The 23,541-nt window shown below is 47.0% G+C and overlaps 1 protein-coding gene across 1 annotated transcript; it reads right to left on the reverse strand.

Annotated features, from left to right (window-relative positions):
- Positions 1-3,127: 3,127 nt before the first annotated feature.
- Positions 3,128-4,586, reverse strand: sc (achaete-scute family bHLH transcription factor scute). The gene has a single exon (XM_002134053.3). The coding sequence runs from the start codon at positions 4,387-4,389 to the stop codon at positions 3,274-3,276; it is 1,116 nt and encodes a 371-aa protein (XP_002134089.3). The 5' UTR covers positions 4,390-4,586; the 3' UTR covers positions 3,128-3,273.
- Positions 4,587-23,541: the final 18,955 nt, after the last annotated feature.

Below are 23,541 nucleotides of genomic sequence, written 5' to 3' on the forward strand. Positions count from 1 at the left end.
GGGTCTTGTGCATCAATAATTCATAACGCTAATTAATAACGCCCCCAATCCGAGGAGTGCGTTGCGTGCGCCGAGATGAAAGCCAAAAATGCCGACCCAATACACATAACAGGATAATAAACCTCTCTCGAGCGACCGGAGAGGCCAGACCAGACCAGATTCCCCCCCTTCAGTGCGCCATGTGCCTTATTGAAATTCAAATAAATCGAGAACGAGCGGAACGTTCCTGTTTTGATTGCCTTGTTCTTTATAAGGATGGGTATGGGTATAGGTATAGGGATGGATCTCCTTTGGTTGGGGTTTTTTTGTGGTTTTTGTGGGGCTATCGAGGGCTTTGGATCACGCCTTAGGTGTAAAAATAAATGTTTCAAGTAACAACTTCTTAAAGAGGTAAATTATGAGCTGAAGCACGCGGGGCCACTCTTCTCTCGCCCGCCACTCAAACGCCATCAATCTGAAAATGAGACAGAGACAGGGCCAGCGCCCTGCGCGGATCGCTGATCCCTGGGCATCAGCCATGGCCTGTGCCCCAAATCCCAGTCTTGGCCAGATCCTTCCTTAGCCTATAATTTAGTTGAAATACTCACATTTTCGGGGCCCCTGATTGATGCGACGCGTCGGCGGCGCGTTTCGTCTGCACCGCACAATGTTGCCACCAAGCGGCGCGCCAAGAAATCTATTAAATATGATCTTTAATTCATTTTGAGAGCCAAGAACTAAAAACCAACCAAAACTGAAATCGAAATCGAAAGCAGCTGCCGTTGTATGACAAATACAGAATACAGAATACCGAATGCGCATTTGTCTAGGCTCTGGAGTTCTGGAAAAGGTGAAAGTTCTTCCGGTGCTCTCCATACTCTTAAATATAGGTTTATCGTGTATATATACATACGTATAATCCTTGCCTACTATTGTGGCCCCATTCTCAGGGCATCGCAGGGACAGGGACAGGGACAGATACTGGGACAGGGACAATCGCATTGAGTTGTCAAGTGTCAGCGTTGACAGAGATCCAGATATACATACATCCAGAGCGATGCGATCCTCACTCCTCGAGTGAGCCCTATTCAGCTCCTTGGAGCACCCGGGCACCAAGGACAATGCGCCCGAGGATCCTCCTTTGTTCTGGCTGCCCTTTAATGTGTCAAAATATAGTTTGAGCCGCATTCTCTTTTTGTAATGCAAAGTAATTTATTGTCTGGCCAACAGTTTTTGTTCTCAGCGATCTGACATCTTGGTGCGTGGGAGCGAAGAGCCATCGCAACGATGCTTTTGTGTGTGTGTGCTCAGAGAAAGGCTTTCTTTCTTTGGTTTTCTCCTCCTCTCTCAAAATGGAAAGTGGTGTGGTTATCAATGCACTCCTGCAATCCGTGAAACAACTCCATTATAAAGCCATCAATTTGTAGGACAAACACTCGAAACAAAAGACAAGTCACATTGGGCACATGGGGCACAATGGTTGGAGAAATGCCAAAAGGAAGGGCTTACAGCCGGCCAGGGATTTTGGTTTTAGGCTTACCAATTATTTCCAAGAGGGATATCTAGTCTAAAACTGGGTTACTCTTGGTCTACCAGAGAAGAAGAAACTGAAAATTTACTCTCGCTTGAACTCATGACCAAAATATTTTTGTTTACTCTAATTCATACAATAATTTAGTTTATTTCCAAATTAAATCCATTCTTTCAAATGTCGAAAGTTTAGATTTCATTACAAAAAATTTTCCATATCGGAATTCCAAACTTCATTTTTATTAAAAACAATGCAAAAAACTTGGTTTGAAAATGTGAGAATTTCACAGATGTTTTATTTAAATGCACAATTAATTAACATTAGTTTTAATATATATTCTTATTGGCCACAAAAACAATGTTCTACAAGCACTACAAATATCTATTTTTTTAATATTATATATTTAGGGAAATCTCGTATATAATACTGCCCCGCTTTTCTTTTCTCCTCTGCCGAATTGATCAATTTCTGTGGAATCAAATTTGCAGCATCCATATATCTATATTTTGTAGTCTAAAAACCATTCAGAACTTACTTAAAATTACATATTTTAGCATATTGCAACATATAGCAACTCTGTTTCGTTCCAGAGCTGAAATCGGATTGTATTTTCTCCAGAGCTCTATATTTAGATTGATTTTGCCTGTCGTTTTTCCGAGAACTCCCGCAATGCTCTGTTTTCAGAATGATGGCTATGCCACGCCCATTTCCGTTTCGCTTAGTTTCGGAATCGCCTCTCGATTTGAATTCAATTGAATTAGCATAGCGAAACTGTTTGCCCTGAGTCAATTGCGATAAGAAGTTAGCTGACGACTCAACCGATAGCGTTTCTCCCTCCACCTCGGTCTTTCTGTCTGGTGCCCTAGCACGTGCCCCATGCTCGTATCGGCGACCTACTCCCGATCGCGATCCTACCTGCGCTTTTCGCCAGGGCAATTTGAATTTCTCTGGCCTAGGCTTCTCCCCGAAGACTTTCGTCTTTGGGACTACCTGACCTTCAGCCTTATTTCGGTAAATATTTACGATGGAGCGCGTGTGTGGCTGTGTCTGTTGATTAGAGGCCAAGTCAAATGGAATACATAGCGAAAGGGTTGCCTCTCTCTGATCCCGGGCAATGACTAATCCCCTGAGTCGGCCGGGGGACTCTGAGCCCGTATTTGGGATTAGTATTAACGGTTTATGGTCGGAGATGTGGCATAAAAATTATGCACAGCAATCTGCATTAGTGGCCATAAACACGGGGCCCGCAGCAACATCCTTCCCACCACCTGCACCCAGTGCGAGCACCAGTACTACACTCTCTACCGATCCACTCCAATCAATATGTATTTTAAGGTTTTGGCATACTGCAAAATCATCTTGGTTGCAATTAATGTGCAAATGCTACCCGCATGACTGGAGTTTCAAGTTTGGAGAGTGGTCCTTCGTTGTAATGCCCCAAAGATCGGTTGTGCCCCAAGGCCCAAAAAGCCTGATTCCTTCTTTATGCTTGATTTTCCTTCTTTATTACTTCGTCAACAATAATAAACATAGTTTGTGTATCGTATGTATTTTGTTTAATATATAGGAGTTTTTTCGTAATGGTTTAATCTAACAAAAAAAAAAAGATCATCTTATTCTATACAAAAAAAGGAGTGTGTAATATTTCTAAATGGAACACTAAAAAACTGAGTCTATTTACAATTTGAGGCACTTGGTTCAACTCAATAATTGACTAGATGAAAACAGGATGCAGGAAGAGAGGTGTGGAGGATTGGCGGAGATCACTGCTCCTGCCACATGGAGATATAGTCGAGGATCTCCTCGTCATCGGGCGTGCAGTCCTCCTCGTCCAGCTGGAAGTGGTCGTATGGCTCAAACTTGAGCTGCAGCTGGGCGTCATGCGCCTCCGGCTCCAGTTCCATGTCCAGCTCCATGTGGGGTGCCGACAGCTGCTGGGGCGCCGCCTCATAGGTGCCCGAGTCGAAGGACATGCTCGAGTTGAAGGAGGAGGTGGGCGAGTGGCAGGCCGTCGTCTGCCCGGGGATGCTGATGGTGGCACCACCTGCTGCTGCTCCCACTCCCACTCCAACTAGGTTGCTGTTGAGCGAGATGGGTGCCAATGGCTGCTGATGGGGGAACTGCTGGCGCTGTAGTTGCTGCTGTTGCTGCAGCGGAGTTGTCGTCGTCGTGGCAGCCGCCGCCGCAGCTGCTGCTGCCAGGGAGCTGCTGTAGTAGAGGTGGTGGCTCCCGTGGCTGCTGCTCCCGGAGCTGCTGGAGCTATTGCTGCAGGTCTCCTCGTCCAGGCAGAGCTGCAGCTGGCTGACAACGGCACTGGCGGCGCTGGAGCTGGCGGGCGCACCGCCATTGAGGTCGTCGACGAGGTCCTGCAGCCGGCGGATGTACTCCACGGCTATGCGCAGCGTGTCCACCTTGGAGATCTTCTTGTGCGGTCCCCGGCCACCTCCCTTGGTCAGGTCAGCGATGATCGACTGAGGGATGTGCTGCCGCAATCGGGCGAAGCTGTTGTTCACCTGCTTCACGCGGTTGCGCTCCCTGGCGTTGCGCCGCTGCACGGACTGCGACTGGTCCACGTTGTACGGTGCGCCAGCCCCCAGCACCGATGAGGAGGAGGAGGAGGACGATGATGATGAGGATGAGGACGAGGCTGAAGATCTCTCCAGAGCCATGCCACGCGGCGTATACTTGCGCGTCTTGATGGGCATGGAGCTTCCACCGCTGGAGATTATCTCCTGGCCGGGATTGGGAGCCGGCATAATGTGCTGGTAGCGGAACACCTTGGCGGCGCCGCTGATCGTGGTGGGGAACATGTCGGGCACTGGCACAGGCACCGGAATCTGGGACTGCATCTTGCTGCTGGAATACACCACACTTGACATCTCTGTCCGATCGGTTCTCTTTTGTACACACACGCACGTGAAAAGCGAAATACTGGATCGCTGAACAACAAATAAAAAATATATTGCTGCACTGGGAGTGGGTTTTCTTCTGTTTCTGTTTTTCGAACTTTATCGTTTGAAGAATGAGTGAAGAATGAGTCCCTTCGTCCTAAACCCTCACGTTATGTACCTTTCCACACGGAATCGGCAATGAGTGGAAGATGGAAGAGCACCAGGCAGCCCTGAGCGGAACCTCAACCCTGTTGCCTGAGTGGGAACAGTTTTCGTAACATTGAGAGCCGCCTTATCGCGGATCGTGCGGAGAGACAGAGAGAGCGCGCGCTCACTACCTGTAGCTCACGCACTGCCCGAGCCCGAGCCCAGCCGAAGGCACCCGACCGCACATCGGGGACCGAACTCACTATACCTGCAGACAGGTAAGCGCTCCGATGAGAGAGAGAGAGAGCACTCGCCGGCTCGCTCTTGAGGTACTCCTGCCTGTCGCTCTCACGATCCATACTCCACTCAGGGCTGCAGGCTGCCACTTACACTTACCAGCCAGTTTTCACTCCAGGGCTGCCTGAGCACGGACCAACAGAAGAATCACTCGGCTCTGATTGAGGGCGAGGGCATCCCATGCAGGCCAGCCCATTGAGTGCCGTCCCCCAGGAGCATTTTGGCATGCCAGCAATTTGATTTCCGTGTTAATTAACTTAGCAAAAGTCGCGATCCGGCAGCGCACATTTCATGTGCAGCTCACGCACGCCCCTATTCATTAGCGCCGTCAGTTCCACCGCTCTCCACCGACGACTCGGACTCTCCCTCTGCCCCAGCCAGCAGCCCCTCTGTCGAAGAACTCCACTCACTAAACCAGAACGATGTGGCATGCGCGTGTCGCCTATAGGATGGCAGCCTTATTAGCTATGCAGAGTCAGGCCTCGGAAGGTGTTCGAACAATTTCACATATTCATCTAATTAAATGATCAAAAGGATCACAAGTTTTTCACTCCGGTCACAGCCCTAACCATCCGACCGACAGACCACGACAATTGTCTCCGGGTTCCAAGATCATTATGTGGATGGACCTGGGATGGATCGTGATGATCGTGTGTTTCTCTCTGATGCTAAAATTGCCACTTCCGTTTGGTCATTTTGGACAAAAGTCAAAGCCAGCTTCCTTTTTCACTCTTGCTCTCTCTCTCTCGCTCTCTGTTTTTCTCTCTTACAATCATCAGTCGATCGAAGCAATCAGCGGATCCGCACAGATCCCCAGAGACCAGGTGTAAGTCGGGATGCGTGTATGTATATTGTTTCCACTTTCCACTCTTCAACTCGTTCCCATTGTTGGCGGCCCAGCATTTTCCCTCATCATCATTGGCGGCTGCGGTAGCGGTAGCAGCAGCATTTCTTCATTTCCATTTGCAAAAATCCATAAAACCCAAAATCAAAAACCGTAACCAAAAACCAAAGACCGAAACCTTTTCAACCATGACCAGGCGACGGCGCTTCTCTGTGTACTTTTCTGTGTGCGCTGCATCCTTTGACAATTTCCATTACTATTTTTGCATGCTGCATTTTGTTTAGAATTTTATTTGCAGTTTTTGTCTTTTTCCCATTTTTTGCATTGTAATGCTGGGGAATCGGCGGTGGATAGCAGGATCTCCAGTCAACGGCTTTGGATTCCATTATTTTGGCATCATTAACACGTTCATTGTTCGAGTGTCGCATATTTTGTGGCATTCGCATCGTTCCGCTCCCTTTCTATTCAAATTTTTGGCACAGCCATACGCATTCTTTCTTTCATTCTGGTCTGACATATGATAAATGCTGAGAGGGGGACAAATGCTGGAGGAAAATGCCTAGGAAATGCTGGTGAAATGCCCAAAATAGGGTTGAAGTCCTTCGGCCTTTGTTGCACTGCATGATCTATTGTGTCTAAGGAGCCGAACCTGAAGTGGAATGCATTTGCGCAATGATTGATAGTCGGTTAGCAGATACCGCAGGAGATCCGATACGAGTGCTGCTTCTGTTTCTTTCGGTACTTCTGATCAACCAGAACGATAGGTCTGAGCACGAGTATCTTCTGTCTGTGATCCATTGATCAGTCGAAAAGTCAAATCCCAGTCAAAGCCAAGCTCTCATATGCAAATCCATGCAAGAGCCTTGGGCCGTTATTGAGCTGCCTCGAAATACTGATCATTATCCGCGATCGTATCGCCTCTATCCCTATCCCTACCCTACCTGGACTTATACGAGTGCAGGCATATGTAATGTAATCCATTGCCAGTTCTAAGAAGTCCTTTCCTTTGCTTTGGAGAGAGCTATAAATGAAATGTGCAGATCTTTGGTGGAGGTGGGAGTTAAGGTGACTTTTGATTTCGATTCACCTTGAGGCAAGGCGATCGTCTTGGTGTTTATGAGTGATACCAATCTATAGATCACATTGATCGTTCGCATCGAAAGATTACTTGAATCAAGCGATTATTTGAATGCGCTATCGAATGCGCTATGCTCGAATGTGCTATCATCATTGGATTCAATTATTCCTAGTATCTGCCTATCGCACAGATTGCAAATTTGATGCAAATTTCAACGTGAATTTCAGTATGTTCTGACGAGGACATAGAGCTAAAAATGTTGTCGATTCTGATAATCCTTCTGGGCTTTCGATAACTCATATGATCATATCATAGTCTGATGATCTTCCGTGTAGGTATACATACATTTGTACCAAAAACTAAAGATCGCTGTGATCGCTTGCCGTTGTAACCTGCAACCTGCACAGTGCAACTGCTTCCATTCAATTCTGTTGCCTCGACAACCAGTAAACAACCTTCCCCCGGCAGCTCTCCAGCTCTTCAGCCCCCTTTCCCATTTGTTTATATCCTTTCGCGGAGACTGCAACGCTTGGAAGATTTAAATGCATAATTACTTTGATATGAAGCATAGTTCCGGGCCCCGCGAAACGGGAAACGGGAAAGTGGCAACAGGACTCGTGGCCGGGGCAAGAGCTGGGGCAGGGCGCGTGCGTTAATTGCGTGCAAGCAGGACAGAGATACACGGCATATCCTGGCCAAGGGGCAGTCCAGGAGCGGGACACAACGTTTGAGGGAGCGTGCGCCTGCATTTTTCCATCGAAACTGGAAATGCAAACAAGAATGAAGGCTTCGGGTGGGACCGAATCTTTTGATACTCTCAACGATAGTTCCTATGGCAGAAAAACGATATATTGATTTGAATTTAAAGAAAACGACAACATCTAAATGGAGTTTTTCTTGCGTTATCATCAAAGCACATAATGTTCTCCACATAATAATATGATCTCATTTTGATTTGATTTGATCAATTTGTATATAGCTTTTGGATTTGGCAACTTTTGGGGTGATGATCAGGATATATTTCTGTTTCGCAGACATATCTTTACGTATGCATAGGGATACCCACAGAAAGGGCTTCAAAATGAATGTTGAATGTTAATTGAAACGAGTTCCCGTTGCCCGGGCAGCAGCCAGGACCTGCAGGAGTGCTGCAGTGGTGGTGCCACAGGAGATCCAACACAGACATAGAGAGAGACAGCGAGAGGGGGAGAGCGAGGGAGAGCGCCCCTTCCCTCCACGTGCCTTGGGTTGTCGTTGTCCCGGGCAACGAAGCGTAGTTTAGTTGTTGCTTCCTACTTCCCTCGCTCATTTTCGTAGTTAATATTTTGATTAAATGCAGGAGCAGGCGCAGGAGCAGCAGCAGGGGCTGGAGTAGTTCCAGGACTCGCTTGCCTGCTCTCCCCGACTCTCCAACGTTGCAGCGGCAGTGGCAATGGATTGGGCCTGGCTCTTAGGCTATGGCGACGCGTGGCAGGTGTATTTACGCGACCGAATCGGGATCGAGAGATGGAGAGACCTGTGCACGGGCACGGGCACGGGCACAGGCTCGGGCTTAGACAGAGTCTACCTTTCTCTGCTGCAGCTGAAAAATGAAACACAAACAGAAATACACACACACACACACAGACAACGCATGGCACACACTTAAACACACACAGCCAGGGGTTGCTAGGGGTTGCTGCTCGAGATGCATTTTAGTATCCACTCCAGAAAATAGGGGAGCCCAAAACTCGGTCGGAAACATTCAGAGGCAGCCCCAGACCCAAAACCCAAGGTACCCGGTGTCCGATGCCTGATGTCTGATACCGAAACGGCGCATTGAACTTTGCACAGACCAAAAGTTCAGATCATCGTCAGAACAAATCAAACGAGGGGGGCTTCCGATTCTTTGTGTGTTTCGGTTCTTTTTTGTGGGGGATTTCTTTTCCGGTAGGATGAATACACTATGTCGCAGCGTTTGTTGGGGTTGTCTGGCAGAAAACTTGCCAAGCTAACTTCAGCTCGAAGACCTTTTTGGAATCTCTCAAAAGTCGAGAATCTTTACAAATTTCTGTACAAATTTGTTTGATGGCAGAAGATCTTTTTGGAATTTCCTATAGCTCTGATAATTAACCCTTGCAAGCATAGTAAATGTCAATTAAATATTATTAAAATTGTAAAGGATACATTTCGAAGCAAAAAGAGAATTAATTTCTTATACACTGGTAACATATTCTAAAATAAAAATATTAAATTATAAATTTGAAACAATGAAATTTCTAAAAAGATTATTCTAGAACTATAAACTATAAAATTAACTATGATACATGCATATGCACATATATAATACTATTTTTAATTTTTTTCTAAAACTTCAATTTCAATTCATTCACTTTAAACATTTCTAAAAGAATGATCGCCAACTATATGTTTCGATCTTCATATCAAGGGTATATCACGTTCGTGTGTGCATTTTTTCTCGGTGAGCGGTTAGTGGAGGTCTCCAGGCGGCGGGGGGGTTCCCGTTCGAGTAGTCGCGGGCTAAAAGAGCCGAGATCCGAGAGTGGGGCCAGATAGACGGACGGCGGACCGTGGACCGTGGCCGCTGATGACTATCATTACCCACAGAGGAGTGTGTTTTGTACCTATACATACATTCGTTTCTGTATTTCATTTCTCGTCTTTCTGCGGTCGAGCCTGATGATGATGATGATCGGGAACAAGACGATGACGACGATGATGATGATGATGAGTTCAGAGGAGACTGCCAAACGGCAGTAGCACGCACCATTAGATGCGGTCAACATGAAAACATCTGCTCTTCTGTGTATTCCTTTGGGGTCAACACACAAACACACAAACGCACAAACACATACACACACAACAATCAGTGAGCAATAGAGGCGGCTGCAGAAAAGAGAGAGAGAGAGAAAGGGAGAGGATACTGTGTGGCGTGCGCCATTTTCGAAATGAAAAGTGTTTTGGAGCGTGGAATTGAAAACAAAGTTGAATCTACAAGTGGCCCCAGCTCTATTCCCTGTCAAGAGATGAGGCGAATGAGAGAAACACGATACACTGAGAGAAAATATATACATAATACAGAATGTATAGATTTTTTGAAATATTTGAATATACACTACCTATTGTGTATATTTACTTATACATATAAAGGACAATGATTTACAAAAAAAGGTTTAAGATTGGAAATAATGATGTTCATGATGTAATCTTTCCTTATTCCTGATTCCATTCCAATCCTTATAATTCGATCTTAATAATACTCCTATTCGCAATAGGGAGAGATCCTGGGCTATCACAAAAATTAAAGTTCATACATTAGGAGAACTATCCCAAAAGGAATGTTCTATTACACCTTTCTAAAAACGATTTCCACTCGATTTCTTCATATACGAGTAGTGTGCATATTTATTTTTAACTAAAATTTTTTTTTGTGCAGATCTACAACTCCCAATGCCCTATACCCTACATCGTTCCCTTCACTGCGATCCAATTCGATCTGATGCAAATGAAGCCATTTGGACGCTATATTTATGGCGTACACAGTTGGACCTGGGCCTCATTAAATTTTAATCAATTTTTCGTGCTCCGATTCTCCGCGGATGCCGCACACCCCTCCTAGGATGACCGTAAATCGCAGTTTAGTTCGGGATTAGTGCATATAACGTTTAATTTTAAAAACGCATAAAATTTTGTAACAATGTCTGCTGCCGTATGCTAGTATGTAGATGATCCTCCATTCCCATCCCCAACCGAAACTCCAAGCCAATTCCCATTACGATCCAGACCGATCCTCGAGTTTTGTTCAAGTTTTTGCGCCTTTTATTGAACCCAAAGTCGAACCCGTTTGTCCGTTTTTTTTGTTTTGCTGTTGTTTTTTTGCGCCCTGGATCGTTGAGAGCGGCAGCCGTTTATTGATTTTTAATGAAGCGAACGGCATGCGATCAGCCAGATATGTGTATAAGGGAGGAGGAGTAGCCCGACCAGGAGACAGGAGACAGAAGCCAGGGCCAGACCTCGTCTAAGAGGATCACTTCCCGTCTAGCCCATGAATATGACCAACAAATCATCAATCAGTATCGGAATCGAAATCAGGATGCGAATTAGAGTCAAATGGGTGTCTATGGAGCGTCTAATTTGTGCTAATCCCTCCGGGACCGTCTCCAGAGGTGTGAACAGCCACACGAGACAAACAGCGAGCGGACACTGGACGGAACAGACCAGACCAGTGCAGAACAGACCATTGGGTCTGCGATCCTATTAGTGGCAATTTTAAGCTGATTTACGCAGCAGCATGTTCCAATTAAAGTTTTGCGCCGAGAAGTGCCAAGTGAGCCTCTTAAAAACTCATTAATCACCCGCCTAACAGGTCCCAGGACCAGGCCTGAGCCCAAGATCGATTTCCAAATATTGCCAACTGCAAAAAGAGCCAGCCAGCAAATGAGACGGTGAAAAAGGTGCGAACCAATTTGCACCTCAGACGTGGCAAAAGTCCCTTTGCCTTTACCTTTACCCACTCCCTCTCCCGTTCTAAATCCGAGGCAGGACAGGGCGCGGCCCGTGATGGTCCTGCGGCCAAGCCCAAGTCCAAGCTAATTTCTATGAATTTCACGCCTACCAGGATGGAAATTGCCTCGAGTCCGGAACAGGAATCGAAATCAGAATCAGAATCGAAAGGCAACCGAACCGAAGGCAACTCTGGCCGTGATCCTGGCGCCAAGTTAATGGATCATCACTCATCAAGAGCACCTTTGTTTTGGCCTTGGACCTCGGGCCTGCTTTCTGTTCTCTGCAGAGCAGATCATTGAAAAGGTGTGTGGAACTCTAGGACTCCAAGGAGCGCACTTTTATAATCCAGCCTGAAACTGAAACTCAATATTCATCAACTGCATCGAAAATATTAGCAGCAGCTACATTGCCAACGGCAGAGGCATCCATTCCTCTTCATCCCCGATCCTCGATGGGGCTGTCCGGCCTGTCCGGGCCAATTAAACCATTAAATCTAGACATGCACCAATTTAGGTGGCTTCAAATTATTCAACGACCACACATTATAAATTTTAAGGCAGACCCATAAAAACGGTACCAAAGCCCGAGTCCCCAAACCCAAACCCAGCCCCGAAACAGAACCGACCGATCGATACGTACTTTTGTCACAAGATGTCAAAGCTTGGGTGATTTACTTCAGTGTCTGGATCGACAGCAGCAAAAACTTGAGCCACTGTCTGGACGTGGACGTGGACGTGGATGTGGATGTGGATATGGTCGTGGTCCCCATTCCCATCTGCGACCTCATCGATGGACGATGGACCGCTGATGATGATCTCTGGGTGTCTGGTCCGTTTGATTGCCGAGAAATTAAAACGTTACGCTCGTTGACGCAATGCCCAAAACGAAGTTGACATGGCGATTGGTTTTAATGTGATGCCCCCATGCCGATCCTTCGATCATTCGATACTTGGATCCTTCGATCATTGGATACTCGGTGTATCCACTCATTGGTTGGGCCATCAATCAACCGTTGAAACAATCACCCACTCACTCCTCACCTCACCTTTCCCCATCGCATCGCATCGCATCCCATCCCATCCAACAGACAACAGACAGAGCGGTATATGTAGAAGGGCATGCGGTAGGCGGAATGCATTTCTTGCAATTTTCACCAATAAAATTGCATAAAATACTATATGCAAAAGAATTACTCAGCAGCAGAAGCCTCTAGAATGGAGTCGGAAAGACGGACAGACGGACAGACGGACAGACATCATGCTCGCGGCCCGTTTCCCGTCTTTCTGGCCATGTAAGAAACTTTCAACACCTTCGCACAGTCTCCCAATCTTTATGGGGCTGGTCCCTGCCAATGGTCCAGTGGTCCAATGGTCCACGCGGACTGCATTCAAATTGTTTCTGATTAGGGATACTCGTAGTTTGGGCTGCTGCGCACTGATCAACTTGCTCAATGGATCCCTGGATCCCAGGCCAGCTCTGGGGCTAAAAACTGAGACCGGGTCCAGTAGGTTGCGTGTGTGGATCGTTTGTTTGGTCCGCGGTCCTCTGTCCTCGGTCCTCTGTTCTCGGTCTGGTGATATATCTGCCATTGCGGTGCCTGCATATATAATTAAGGTGTTTGCCCAGCTTTTGGGTTTAAAGCCAATAGGAAATTTACTGGAGCTATTCTTGGCGTGAATATTTCAGTTTCATGGTTCAAAATCAATTGGTTTTACCTTAGTGGTATTCATTTTAATAGAGTTTTTATAATTGTATATCATTTACCCACATTTTGATAGTACATTCTGATGTGATTAAATATGTAAATATTATTTAATATATCCATTATCTTTTAGTTTTGGGTCTCATCTATATCTTACATTACTGTCGGTTGCTGAAAGTTCTTCTCCCACACAATTGGCACTTCATTAGAGCCTTTTTTCTGTTGGGATTCGGTCCGATTCACCAATGGGTCTTCAGAAGAAGGCAAGTGGAGGCGTCCCCGTCCCCCACCTCTGGGAAGGGAGCGGGAAGAGCCTTCGATTCCCTGTGCTTTTTGTGCTCAACAGATTGTCATCACTATACCGCGAAGTGGAACTCTCCTGCATCCCACAGAACCTCGTTCTTACTTCATACTGGGGCACAGGATGCGTTGTGAGATTGGAAGCGGGATGGAGAGATGGAGGTATGGAGGGATGGAGGTATGGAGGGAAGAATTGCCTAATGCAATAACAAATATTTATACTTTTTGCGATAAATGTTTGCGTTGGTTAATAAAGCGATTTGTTATTTGTGTATTCGTGCTCATAATTTATATACCTAAATTGGATTAAGTCGTCGACGGGTCACGCATGCCCCACTCGATACCATTCGACACCATGTGGCACCAGTCGAATGCGAATGCGAATCCGAATGCGGAGGCGTTGGTGTTAAGTTGTGCTCTGTTGGAACTGGAGGTTTGGTTTGGGGTCGGCTTTCATCTCGAAATCGGAATCGGTAGCGCCGCGGGCATCTCAAAACTGTCTGGACAGCGACTGGCTCTTGGACCCAGTGAAGGTGTGAAAAAGTTTTTCTTTTATTACTTATTTGTTTGTTGGTGCATAGCATCCGCATTGGAGGCTACAGTGGATACATTGGAGGATGCCTGTTGTCGGATGGAGGAGCCAGGCTTAATGGTTTTGGTGCTGTACATGGCAAATTACTTAACCGGCAACCTAATGACAACACCTACAAAACAGATCGCTCTCTGCCTCTCGCCCCATCATAGGGATAAGCCCTATGTAGAGGAGACCGAGACTCTGAGAGGGGTCTGGCTCTGTGTCTGTTGTCTGAGGCCTGGACCTGGGCCTGGACCTGGACCTGGACCTGGACCACTTCCCGAACAAGCCGATCATTTACAGGCAACGATCATTTATTTAAAAATTATTGCCACATCGATCACTGGCAGAGACACAGCGATCGTGGGGGATGGAGAAATCTGGGATTCGAGTCTGTTCCCTGTGTGCCATTTCATTATTATAGGGCACGCTCGATCGGCAGATCGCCCGATCGTTCGGTTAGGAGAGAGAGAGAGAGGCTTCTGCTAAGTTTTTGCACATTTGATGAGGCAGCGATGGACCGATCGGAGCGATCGACCGGATATGCTGCACACGCAGAATGATCTACATTTATTTATGGATCCTGCGCAACGGACAAGAGAAAGAGAAAAACGAAGCGAAGAGTTTTGCGAGCGACCAAAATCAATTGTAACTTTTGATTTTGATGAATTGATTTCAGATTGCTCAGATTTTGATAAGAGTCTGAGTGCCTGCCACTCTGCCGCTCTGCCCCTTTGCCCCTCTGCCCGTCTGTCCCTCTTCCGATGTTCGATTTAAAGTGTAAGCTGTCATTAGATCGCACTGATCACAATTAGGCAGCATTTTTCAGAGCCTTCACTCTCGCAAACACACACACGCTCTCTGGGGGCGATAAGGATAGACATTATAGGCAATTTGTTGTAATTGAAAATTAAAGTGTCAGCCTGTGGCATTCATTAAACCAGCGACAGAGAGACCAGGCGACCAGGGACAAGATAAAACTGTGGGCAGCACAGAGACATGGACGGAGACAGGGAAAGGTACAGGGACAGGGACAGGGACCCACGGGACATCCCATCGCCGACTGAGAGCAGCATTTATGCAGTTTTGTCGTCATGACATGATCGCCGACGCGATAAGACTCTGGCTTACAAAGTGCAGATCCTGCGCTTACATTAAGCTGATATGCAAATTATGCGGCGGGGCTTATTCCGGCGAAATGTCGGCGATCGTCGTTTAAATTAGCGTTAGCAAAAGTATGCCAGGGCCAGGTCCAGAGACAGCCACAGGGACAGCCCTGGCCGGCAACACAGATTATCGATTCCCGATCGATCCATCGCTTCATCGCTCCATCCATCCACGTTCGAGGGCTGTGTGTATTTGTATTTAAAATTTACAACTTTTGCCTTTTGCCAACATTTTAATAACGTTTTGATGAATTTTATATGCACCGCTTGTCGTCGCTGATCTGATGACTTCGATCATGGCTCTTGGCGCTCTGCTCTCCGGCCACGATCCATCCCTCAGCGAGTGTCAGTTTATGGGTTTCATTATATATTTGCCTCCTGATGATACCCTGCTACTCTCTGGGCGACTCATTCATTATTGATTATCGCTCTCCTCATGGGATCCACAAAAGATTGAGAGAAGGCACAAAGAGTGGGGTGAAGAATCCAGATCTATTCGATTCCCAGGGATTTCCAATGCGTTGGATCCACCAAAAGGTCTGGCTTTTGGTTGCTGTACTTTGGATTGACATTGAATGAACTAATTCCGGTGTATTTTATACTTTTTTCACGATCTCTTACGCTCTAGAGTCTTTCAGAATCAGTATCGGATGGAAAAATATCTTCAATTACCAAAAAACAGTCTTACGGGGGAGCGCTTTTTCGAGTGCCGGGTATCCGACAGTCTGTAGGGGCCGACAATAGCGATCTTACTTATTTTTAATAGGCAGCGGCGGCAATGTCGCGATAGGCGATCGATCGATCGTCGCTCGGCCCAGCGATCGTGATTATGTTGTTGCCATTTTTTACGATCCAGCCTAGCAGCAATCTGTAGCTCCCTGTGTAGTACCCTGTGTACCCTGTGGTACCCTTTGCATCTGCATATGGCGAGAGTCTCTCTCTCTCACTGCCGACATTTGACAATATCTCTGACTGGGCACTAATTTACGAAACACCGATCGATGGGTTGACCGGGGATGATCATCGCTGGAGATCGCTGAACAATTTAATCGATTAAAACGGCCATTGAGCTGGGAATGAGGGGGATCTGGCTTTTGTATTTTCGGTTTGTCGCTAATAAAGAACGTGATATATTACACGCCAGAAGTCAGGAGTCAGGAGTCTTGAAATTGGCGTTCGAATTATAGCTCTCACTGTGTCTCTCTCTCTCTCCCTCTCTTTCTCTGTATCAGTCTCTGTCTCTGTCTGGTAGGTGGCCATTGGAGCAACTTAATTTCAATCGGTTCGCTTATTGTTATGGCTCTGTTGTCGTGTAGTGAAACAATGGGATCAACATCAGAAGCACCAGAAACAGCAGCAGCAGAGCACACCAACGAAGAGGCAATAATAAAATTTAAGGATCCGATCGGGTCGATTGGGCGATCGGGGAGCCATCTGATGATCTGACGATCTGGCGATCTCCGGACGGATCCTCCGCTCGATCCAATTATTGTGTGCGTTGTTGCAATAAATTCGTTTATCGCCGTCGCCGTCGTCGTCGTCGTCGTCGATGGAGCGGCAGTCGAAATCATTTAAAAGCGATCTGTTTTGCTTGTCGTTGTTGCTTCGGTTCAGATTAAGTGATTGCCAAAAAGATTTCATGCTCGGCATACAGTGCGTTTCACAGGAATAGGTATAGGCCTACGAAATCATCATAAAGGCTCGGAGTCAAAGCAAACGCTTCCAATCGAATGAAATCGAATCAACTCGGACTTTGGGGCAGGTCTACTCCATTGAACGGAAGCAAGGGCAACATTTCTGGTCTAGATATATTGTATGAGAACTGCAAGGACAACAAGGAGATGCAAGAAGTAAGGTATATTAGCTTCTACTACTTTAATAAAAGAACGAGGCATCAAATCCGTTTTAGAATATTTCGAAATATCCGTATGAGAAGTTGGCCTTGCACTACAGCCATGACAAGCACTGTACGCATAGTATCGTATCTGTATCTCCGGGCTAACCGAAGCTTACGCTGCTTACAAATTGATTGAGTTATGTAATTGCAATGCCGTTCCGTTCGGTCTTTTTTTTTTAGTTTCGAAGAGCTTTACATGACTGCGCTTTACATTTTAATTAAGAAAACGGCAGTGCATCTCAGTCTTGGGCTGGAGAGCCAAGGAAAGCTCTCAGCTCTCAGCTCCCAGCTTCCATCTCCATCTCCCGCTCCTGGGACTGGGACTGGGATCGCCCTGTCACAACAGCGCTTTGGAGCGATCAATGCCATTTCACTTGATGTCGAAGTCGAAGTCGAACCCGGCAAAAGGCAGGCGCAGGCAGGCGCTGTGAAGCACATCATAAATCACCCAGGCGACAACGTCTCCAACTCCAACTCCAGCTCCAGCTCCATCTCCAGTTCTCCATATACAACTCCATTCCCATTTCCAACTCCAGCTCAGAAACTTCATTCCCTAACTCGAACCCGAACTCTTTCTCCATGTCGATGTCCATGTCCATGTCCGTGTCTCCTTAGCATTTTCAGCCTCTTGCACTTGTTGTAAATTTCATCCGAAACTGTGAAGCGCTGCACAAGTGCCGCCTCCTGCCTTCTGCCACTGCAACTTTGGTAGCTGCCTCAAGTCCCTGTCCCTCTCCCTGTCCCTTTCCCTGCCCCTGTCCCTGCTGTTGGTGGCAGTGCCTCTTTTGGTTGCTTCTGGTTGCGTTCGGCTGTCATGACGTGCGCACAATGCGTGCGCATAATTCAGAGGAGTCCAAGCTCCATATGGAGCTGTGGCGTTGCATGCAACACGTCGCCTGTCCATCGTCCATCGTGTCCTGCTGCCCATGCAAGCTCGCTCATTCATTCATGCAACGTAACTCCATGCCCCATCCCCCATCTTCCATCTCCCATCCGCTATCCAACTGTTCACACACAATCAGCTCCCTTCTCCCTTCTCCTGGAGCTGTCATCACTTGGCTCATTGATTCAGCCACGGCACACATTCCTTTTGCTTGCCACTTGTCAACACTTCATTGCGCCGTCGACTACCAGTGCGACTCCAACTACTGCCTCCCTCCTTTTGGGCTCCTTTTGATAAGTCAATCATGCCAAGTGCCACATTCGAGTGCCGTTCCATGTTTGTGGCATTGTCTGCTTGCATTGTGGTTGGAAATTTGTGTGTCCCAACGAGACTTTGATGGGGCCTGGCCTTTGTTGTGCTGGCCAGCGATATCCTTTGATGATCCTTCGATGATCGTTTCATTTGCATGACATCCACCATCCACCATGCCCCATCCCCCATACAGCAACATGTTCAGGTTCAGTTTCAGGATCCAGGCCCAGCTTCCTTTGTGTGGGAGAACTGAGCAGCCTTCGTCAGGTGTAAGGACTCTGGTCTTAAAGCCAACTCTCATTAACCCATCATGAACATACTCACACTAAGCTCCAGCCCCAGCCCCAGGCCCGACCACAGCCACAGCTGAAGTTCCAGTAATTTGCTTCCACTTAACAGCAGTCAAAATCTCTGAGGCCAATCCCCAGAAAAAATAATGAAAAAGGAAACAGAACCGAAGTGGAAATACCCTTGCAGCAGATGCTATTGAATATTCCTAAAAGCCAGTATAGTTTTTTCTGTAGAAAATTACTACGATAGCCGCATAAACCGCAACGATAGTTCCATCTAAAATAATGCAAGTCTTTGTAAGATTTTAGCTAAAGATATCTTCAAATCGATACTCTTTAAAGACTCGCAAGTATGTCCATCTGATCATCAAAATTGGAACCTTTGGAAGAGTATACCTCTATGCAGAAAAACCTCCTGCAATCGTGGCTGGTACAAATATTTTTTCACAGCTCATTAAAATGTAATTTGAAGAGCAAAATGTTTCGCGTTTCCCGGTATGCGGCATGCCTCGTAATAAACCGTTGCATTGATATTATCGCTAACCGGACCGGGAAAATAACACCCGAATAAGTGAAGATCACCGAGAGAGAGGATCGAGGATCATCTGAAGTTAAGCCCCAAACTAAATGGCAACTTTTGCACTGCGATGGGGACAGGGACGGAGAGGGGGACGGGGCATTCAACAATTTAATTAAAATGAAATTTTCGAATCACATTCAGACGAATGTGGGGGCCACGAGGGCGGTGGGGGTATACTTCTCTGATCTTGGCAGCAGGTTGATCATGATTGCAACTCTGGGGATGGAGCAGGGGATGGAGCGGAAGAGCGGACAGGACTATGGATACTGGACAGTGCATACTGTCTTGGGGAACTTGCCGCCAAAGCAGACGCCGCCGATGCCATCGAGCACTTGCACTTGTACTTCCACTCTTCCACTACGGGGCCGGTCGGCCGGACGATGATCAATGATCGCTGGCTCAACGCAATGCGACGCGATGCGACGACGAGTGCGACCAGTGCTCGCTCTCCAGAAAAACTGATCTTGATCGGAGCTACAACATTGAGTATGTAATGCGCCATGCATTACGTGTATCTGAGGTTGTCATCGTGCCAGTTACTCGCATATTATTAATTGGATAGCCATAGTTTCGATCGTGCTTAGCCCTCTGACTCTCTGAGTCTGAGTCTGATCTGTCGCTCCTCCTTTTGCTAGAATTTATGTGTTAATTTGTCTCGCCGCCAACTGTTGATTTATTCTCTGTGGATCTTCTTGTGGTTGTAATTATTGCCAGGGCAGGCCAGGGGAAGGGAATGGGGCAGGGGCAGTGGCAGTGGCAGCTCTTATCAGACCATTAGCTGGCAGAGAGATGCGATCCAAAAACAGTTGGATCTCTGACTGGCTCCGGTATAGTCATAGTCGCCAACAGCAATTTGTTGGCCATGCCAGCAGACGACGGCCGGCGACATAATCATTTCCCTTTTTGTGCACCGCAATTTGTATTGTTCGCATAATTAAATTGACGCTTGACATTCCGCGACTCCAACTGCCGCTGCTCCACTGACATTGACACGCGCAGGCCCTCCACCGCCCAGGCGAGCCCCACAAGCAAACCTTAAGCGATCCTCAGTCAGGTCCATCTAGCTGGTATAATTAGCAACGATTAAACACTTGTCGGTCCCACCCAGCTGCGGTTGAGAACAAAAGCATTTCTTATGGCTTTTGTCGGTTGTCGGGTCGGTTGCCTCCTCTGCTATTTAGCCAGCTATTGCTAGGTCGCTAGGCTCCTGCTAGGCTCCTGCTAGGCTGCCGCTAGGCTGCCTCTAGGCTCTGGAGTGGACCCAATGGAATTTGTCAAGCGCAAGGACACATTGCTGAGGGCAATTAGGCGCCCGCGGCTCCTCCATTCAATGGCAATTGTTGTCAGGCTTGTTTGATTAGTCTGTAATTGGTCTGTGGTTGTGGCTGTGGCTGTGGTTGTGGCTGAGGTATGGCCTGGGGTATGGTCCGTTCTGGGTTCCTTCATCGATCGTTGTCCCCGCGCTGTAAATACTCAATTATGAATTTATTGATTTTAATGAACATTATCAATTTGCAATATGAAAATGGGCCCAGTCCCAGCCCAAGTCACGGTTGCGGTCGCGGTCTGAGCAAAAGAAACAAAGCATCACCATTTCAACAAAATATTAATCAAGTGTGGCACGATCAAGGTCGCCAGCATTGCACATAATAACAGGCTGCAACGCGGCAACGGGAGCCTCTGGAACTGGAACTGGCAGTGGCACTGGCACTGGCACTGGCACTGCCTTGGGTCCGATCGATCAATGCAGATTGCAGTTCATCAGCGACATCCATTAGTGATCCCTCTCTCTACGAGCAGCTCTAGCAGACGATGATCGCTGGCGGTCTTGGCCTAATAGAAGATCTTGCTAACCATTAATTTTCCCTCCCAGGATCATACTCGTATAATTCGTGCAGCAAACCGAGCCAGGGCCAAGGTGTATCTTGTGGCTTGATCTTGGGGAAGTAAATATATCTTGGGCTATCGAGAAAAGAATTTATTGAAATTTATCATGGAAATTCGTATATTGCTTCTCTCCACCCAGTACTGATTCGATTAATTCAATCAAAGATTGATATATCGCCATGGACAAATTAATCAAACCTGATGAAAGTCATTGCACTAAACGTGTCAAAGATTGATCGCATATAAGTGTTAAACCGAACTTTCCATCAATTATGGTTCAGTTTATCGGTACAATATACACACACATCGTATTGATCTTGGATATCATTCCCCGTTTGCCCTGCAATCTTCAACAAGTACTGAGTCCTGATTCCCGAGTCCTTAGTTCGACTCTTCCACTTCAAATCAATATGTAAATCCTTAGAGCGAATGTCACAATTGAAAGCTGTGCAAACAGCACCCTGTGTACCCGGACTGTGGCAAAGGATAGGCAAACACAAACAAACAATATTCATTTGGAGGACCAGGACACACACCACACGCGTCATAGACAAGCTGCAAATGCAGAAGTAGCGGCAGCAGGAGGAAGAGAAGGAGACAGAGGAAGAAGAGAGGATCGTGTCTGTCTGGGGAAGGCAGGAAGACGTGCCAATGTGCAACGCGTGCGCCTCGTCTCAAGTGATAAGAAACGCGCCCAAACACACACAAACACACAGCCGCACAGCCACACACAGAGCGACTGTGCCACAGGCAAGGAAAAGGACACGAAGAAAATATTAATTTACACTAGGGCAATGGCAATATCAGCTGCCTGGGGCATAAAGGGCTAGATCCGAAGTGCCGAATCGGAGCGAGGGTCTGGAATCAGAGTGGCAGTCCTGGCACGCACGATCCTCCTCCTCCTCCTTCTCCTTCTCCCGGGATAAATATGAAACTCGACTGTCGCTAACCCCATCGTACACAGACATCGTATCGTATCGCATTGAACACCTTGCCATGACATAAGAATCGAAGTTGGCAAACGGGAATCAAAATCAAAATCGTAAGAAATGCCAGTTGACAAGAACGCCCCCGACATGTGCAACGTTTGCAGCTTGCCCCCGATTACGGATCTGTGTCTGTGTCTGTGTCTATGAGTGGATGTGGATCCGGACAGGAAGGAAACAACAAGAAGGGTTTCTCGATTTGCGTTTGGGTACGGGTTAGGCAACAATGTTGCTGTCAGCCAGCCAGCGTTTAAAGATTGAGGAGAGGCGAACACGAGCAGCCAGCCGCCAGTCGCCAGGTGAAGGAGCCGCCTCCCCTCCCCATAGAAGACCACTTTTTATGACTCTGCAGGAAGGTGAGACGAAAGGTGTCTGGACGCCTTCCACAACTGGTTGTATTTGTCATAGTTTCTCGATAGTACACTACACGAGAGGAGCTTCTGGGGGTAATCTATGTACGATTAATTATATGTGTAGTTTTGGGAGTGTGTATATATATAATCTCTAATTTGCGTCCCTACGTACAAATATCCCTTGAAGGATCCAAAAACCACCCTTTAGCTTATTGGCTGTGCTGATTTTTTCGCTCAGTGTAGCTTCATCTGTCATAATTGCTCTCCCCGTCGGACCGACGGTTAAGCAAACGACGATTTTTATGTGGTTTCGGTGGTTGTCTGGTGGTGGTCTTGCTTCCATATTCTGGATGGGATTTGCATTACGCCAGCCGCAAATGATGCAAATTTCCTTGGAGATTGCCGCTAAGATTACGCCCGGAAGATCGGAGATCGATCCGATCCTCGTGGCTTAGCCGCAACTAAATGCGGCTTAAACAGTGCTCTTAGGCGTGAGATTTTCATTACGATCTCGTTGTTCTCGTTGTTTCTGTTTCTGTTTCTATTTCTGTGCGTCTGTTTCGGGTGCTCTCTGTTGTCGGCGAAATTTCAAAACCCCGCTTCTCGGGAAACGTATTCAGGGGCTAGCGAAAGAAAAACACAATGATCGGAGGTTTTCGTGAGGTTTTTCTTTGCTTTGTGGCCAGGGAGAGGTCCTTTGCCGACGGCTGCAGGATATGTTCTGGATTTGTTTGCATGCAAAACAGTTTACAAACCCCCACCTATGTGTGTGTGTAACCTGAAACCTGGCCACAGGACCTCAACGATCAACATCAAAATCAACATCAACATCAGCAGCGGCAAAAGTCAGTCCTGAATCCAAAGTCAGAACTGAACCTAGAGGAATCCGCATCCGCAATCTCCCGTCAGAGCCCCGACACTCGCAAAGTCCAAGAATCTGCAATCCCCAGTAAGAACAAGAGCCAGAGAACCCATGGCCCGAACTCCCTTTGTGGCATGATTCCGGACGGGACGCCTGCAGTTAGCCAATGGCCGGAGGCCAACCTGAGACGTTCTGGGCTGGCTGCCAAAATAATTAAGTCGTTTGCTCCAACAATTAAATAATTCAGCAAATTGTTCTGTCCCAAACCCCCCCCAGAAAAGTCTCCGATTCTTGAATCTGGCTTCTCGTTTTGCTGCTGCTCCTGCTCTCCATTGAAAGATTCGTGAATTTTGTTTAATTGCAATTTGGCTGCGAGCGACAGTTTAACATACGAGATGTAGATGGAGACGGCCTCAGCGTGAGAAAAATGCATAATTTTTTTTAATGTGATTTCGGATTTTGGTAGTTTTCTGAGC

Source organism: Drosophila pseudoobscura, chromosome X, assembly GCF_009870125.1.
Source record: "Drosophila pseudoobscura strain MV-25-SWS-2005 chromosome X, UCI_Dpse_MV25, whole genome shotgun sequence".
Taxonomy (NCBI): Eukaryota; Metazoa; Arthropoda; class Insecta; order Diptera; family Drosophilidae; genus Drosophila; species Drosophila pseudoobscura.

Coding starts and splice junctions, on each gene's coding strand:
- sc (XM_002134053.3), bottom strand. CDS start 4,389: ATGTCAAGTGTGGTGTATTCCAGCAGCAAGATGCAGTCCCAGATTCCG.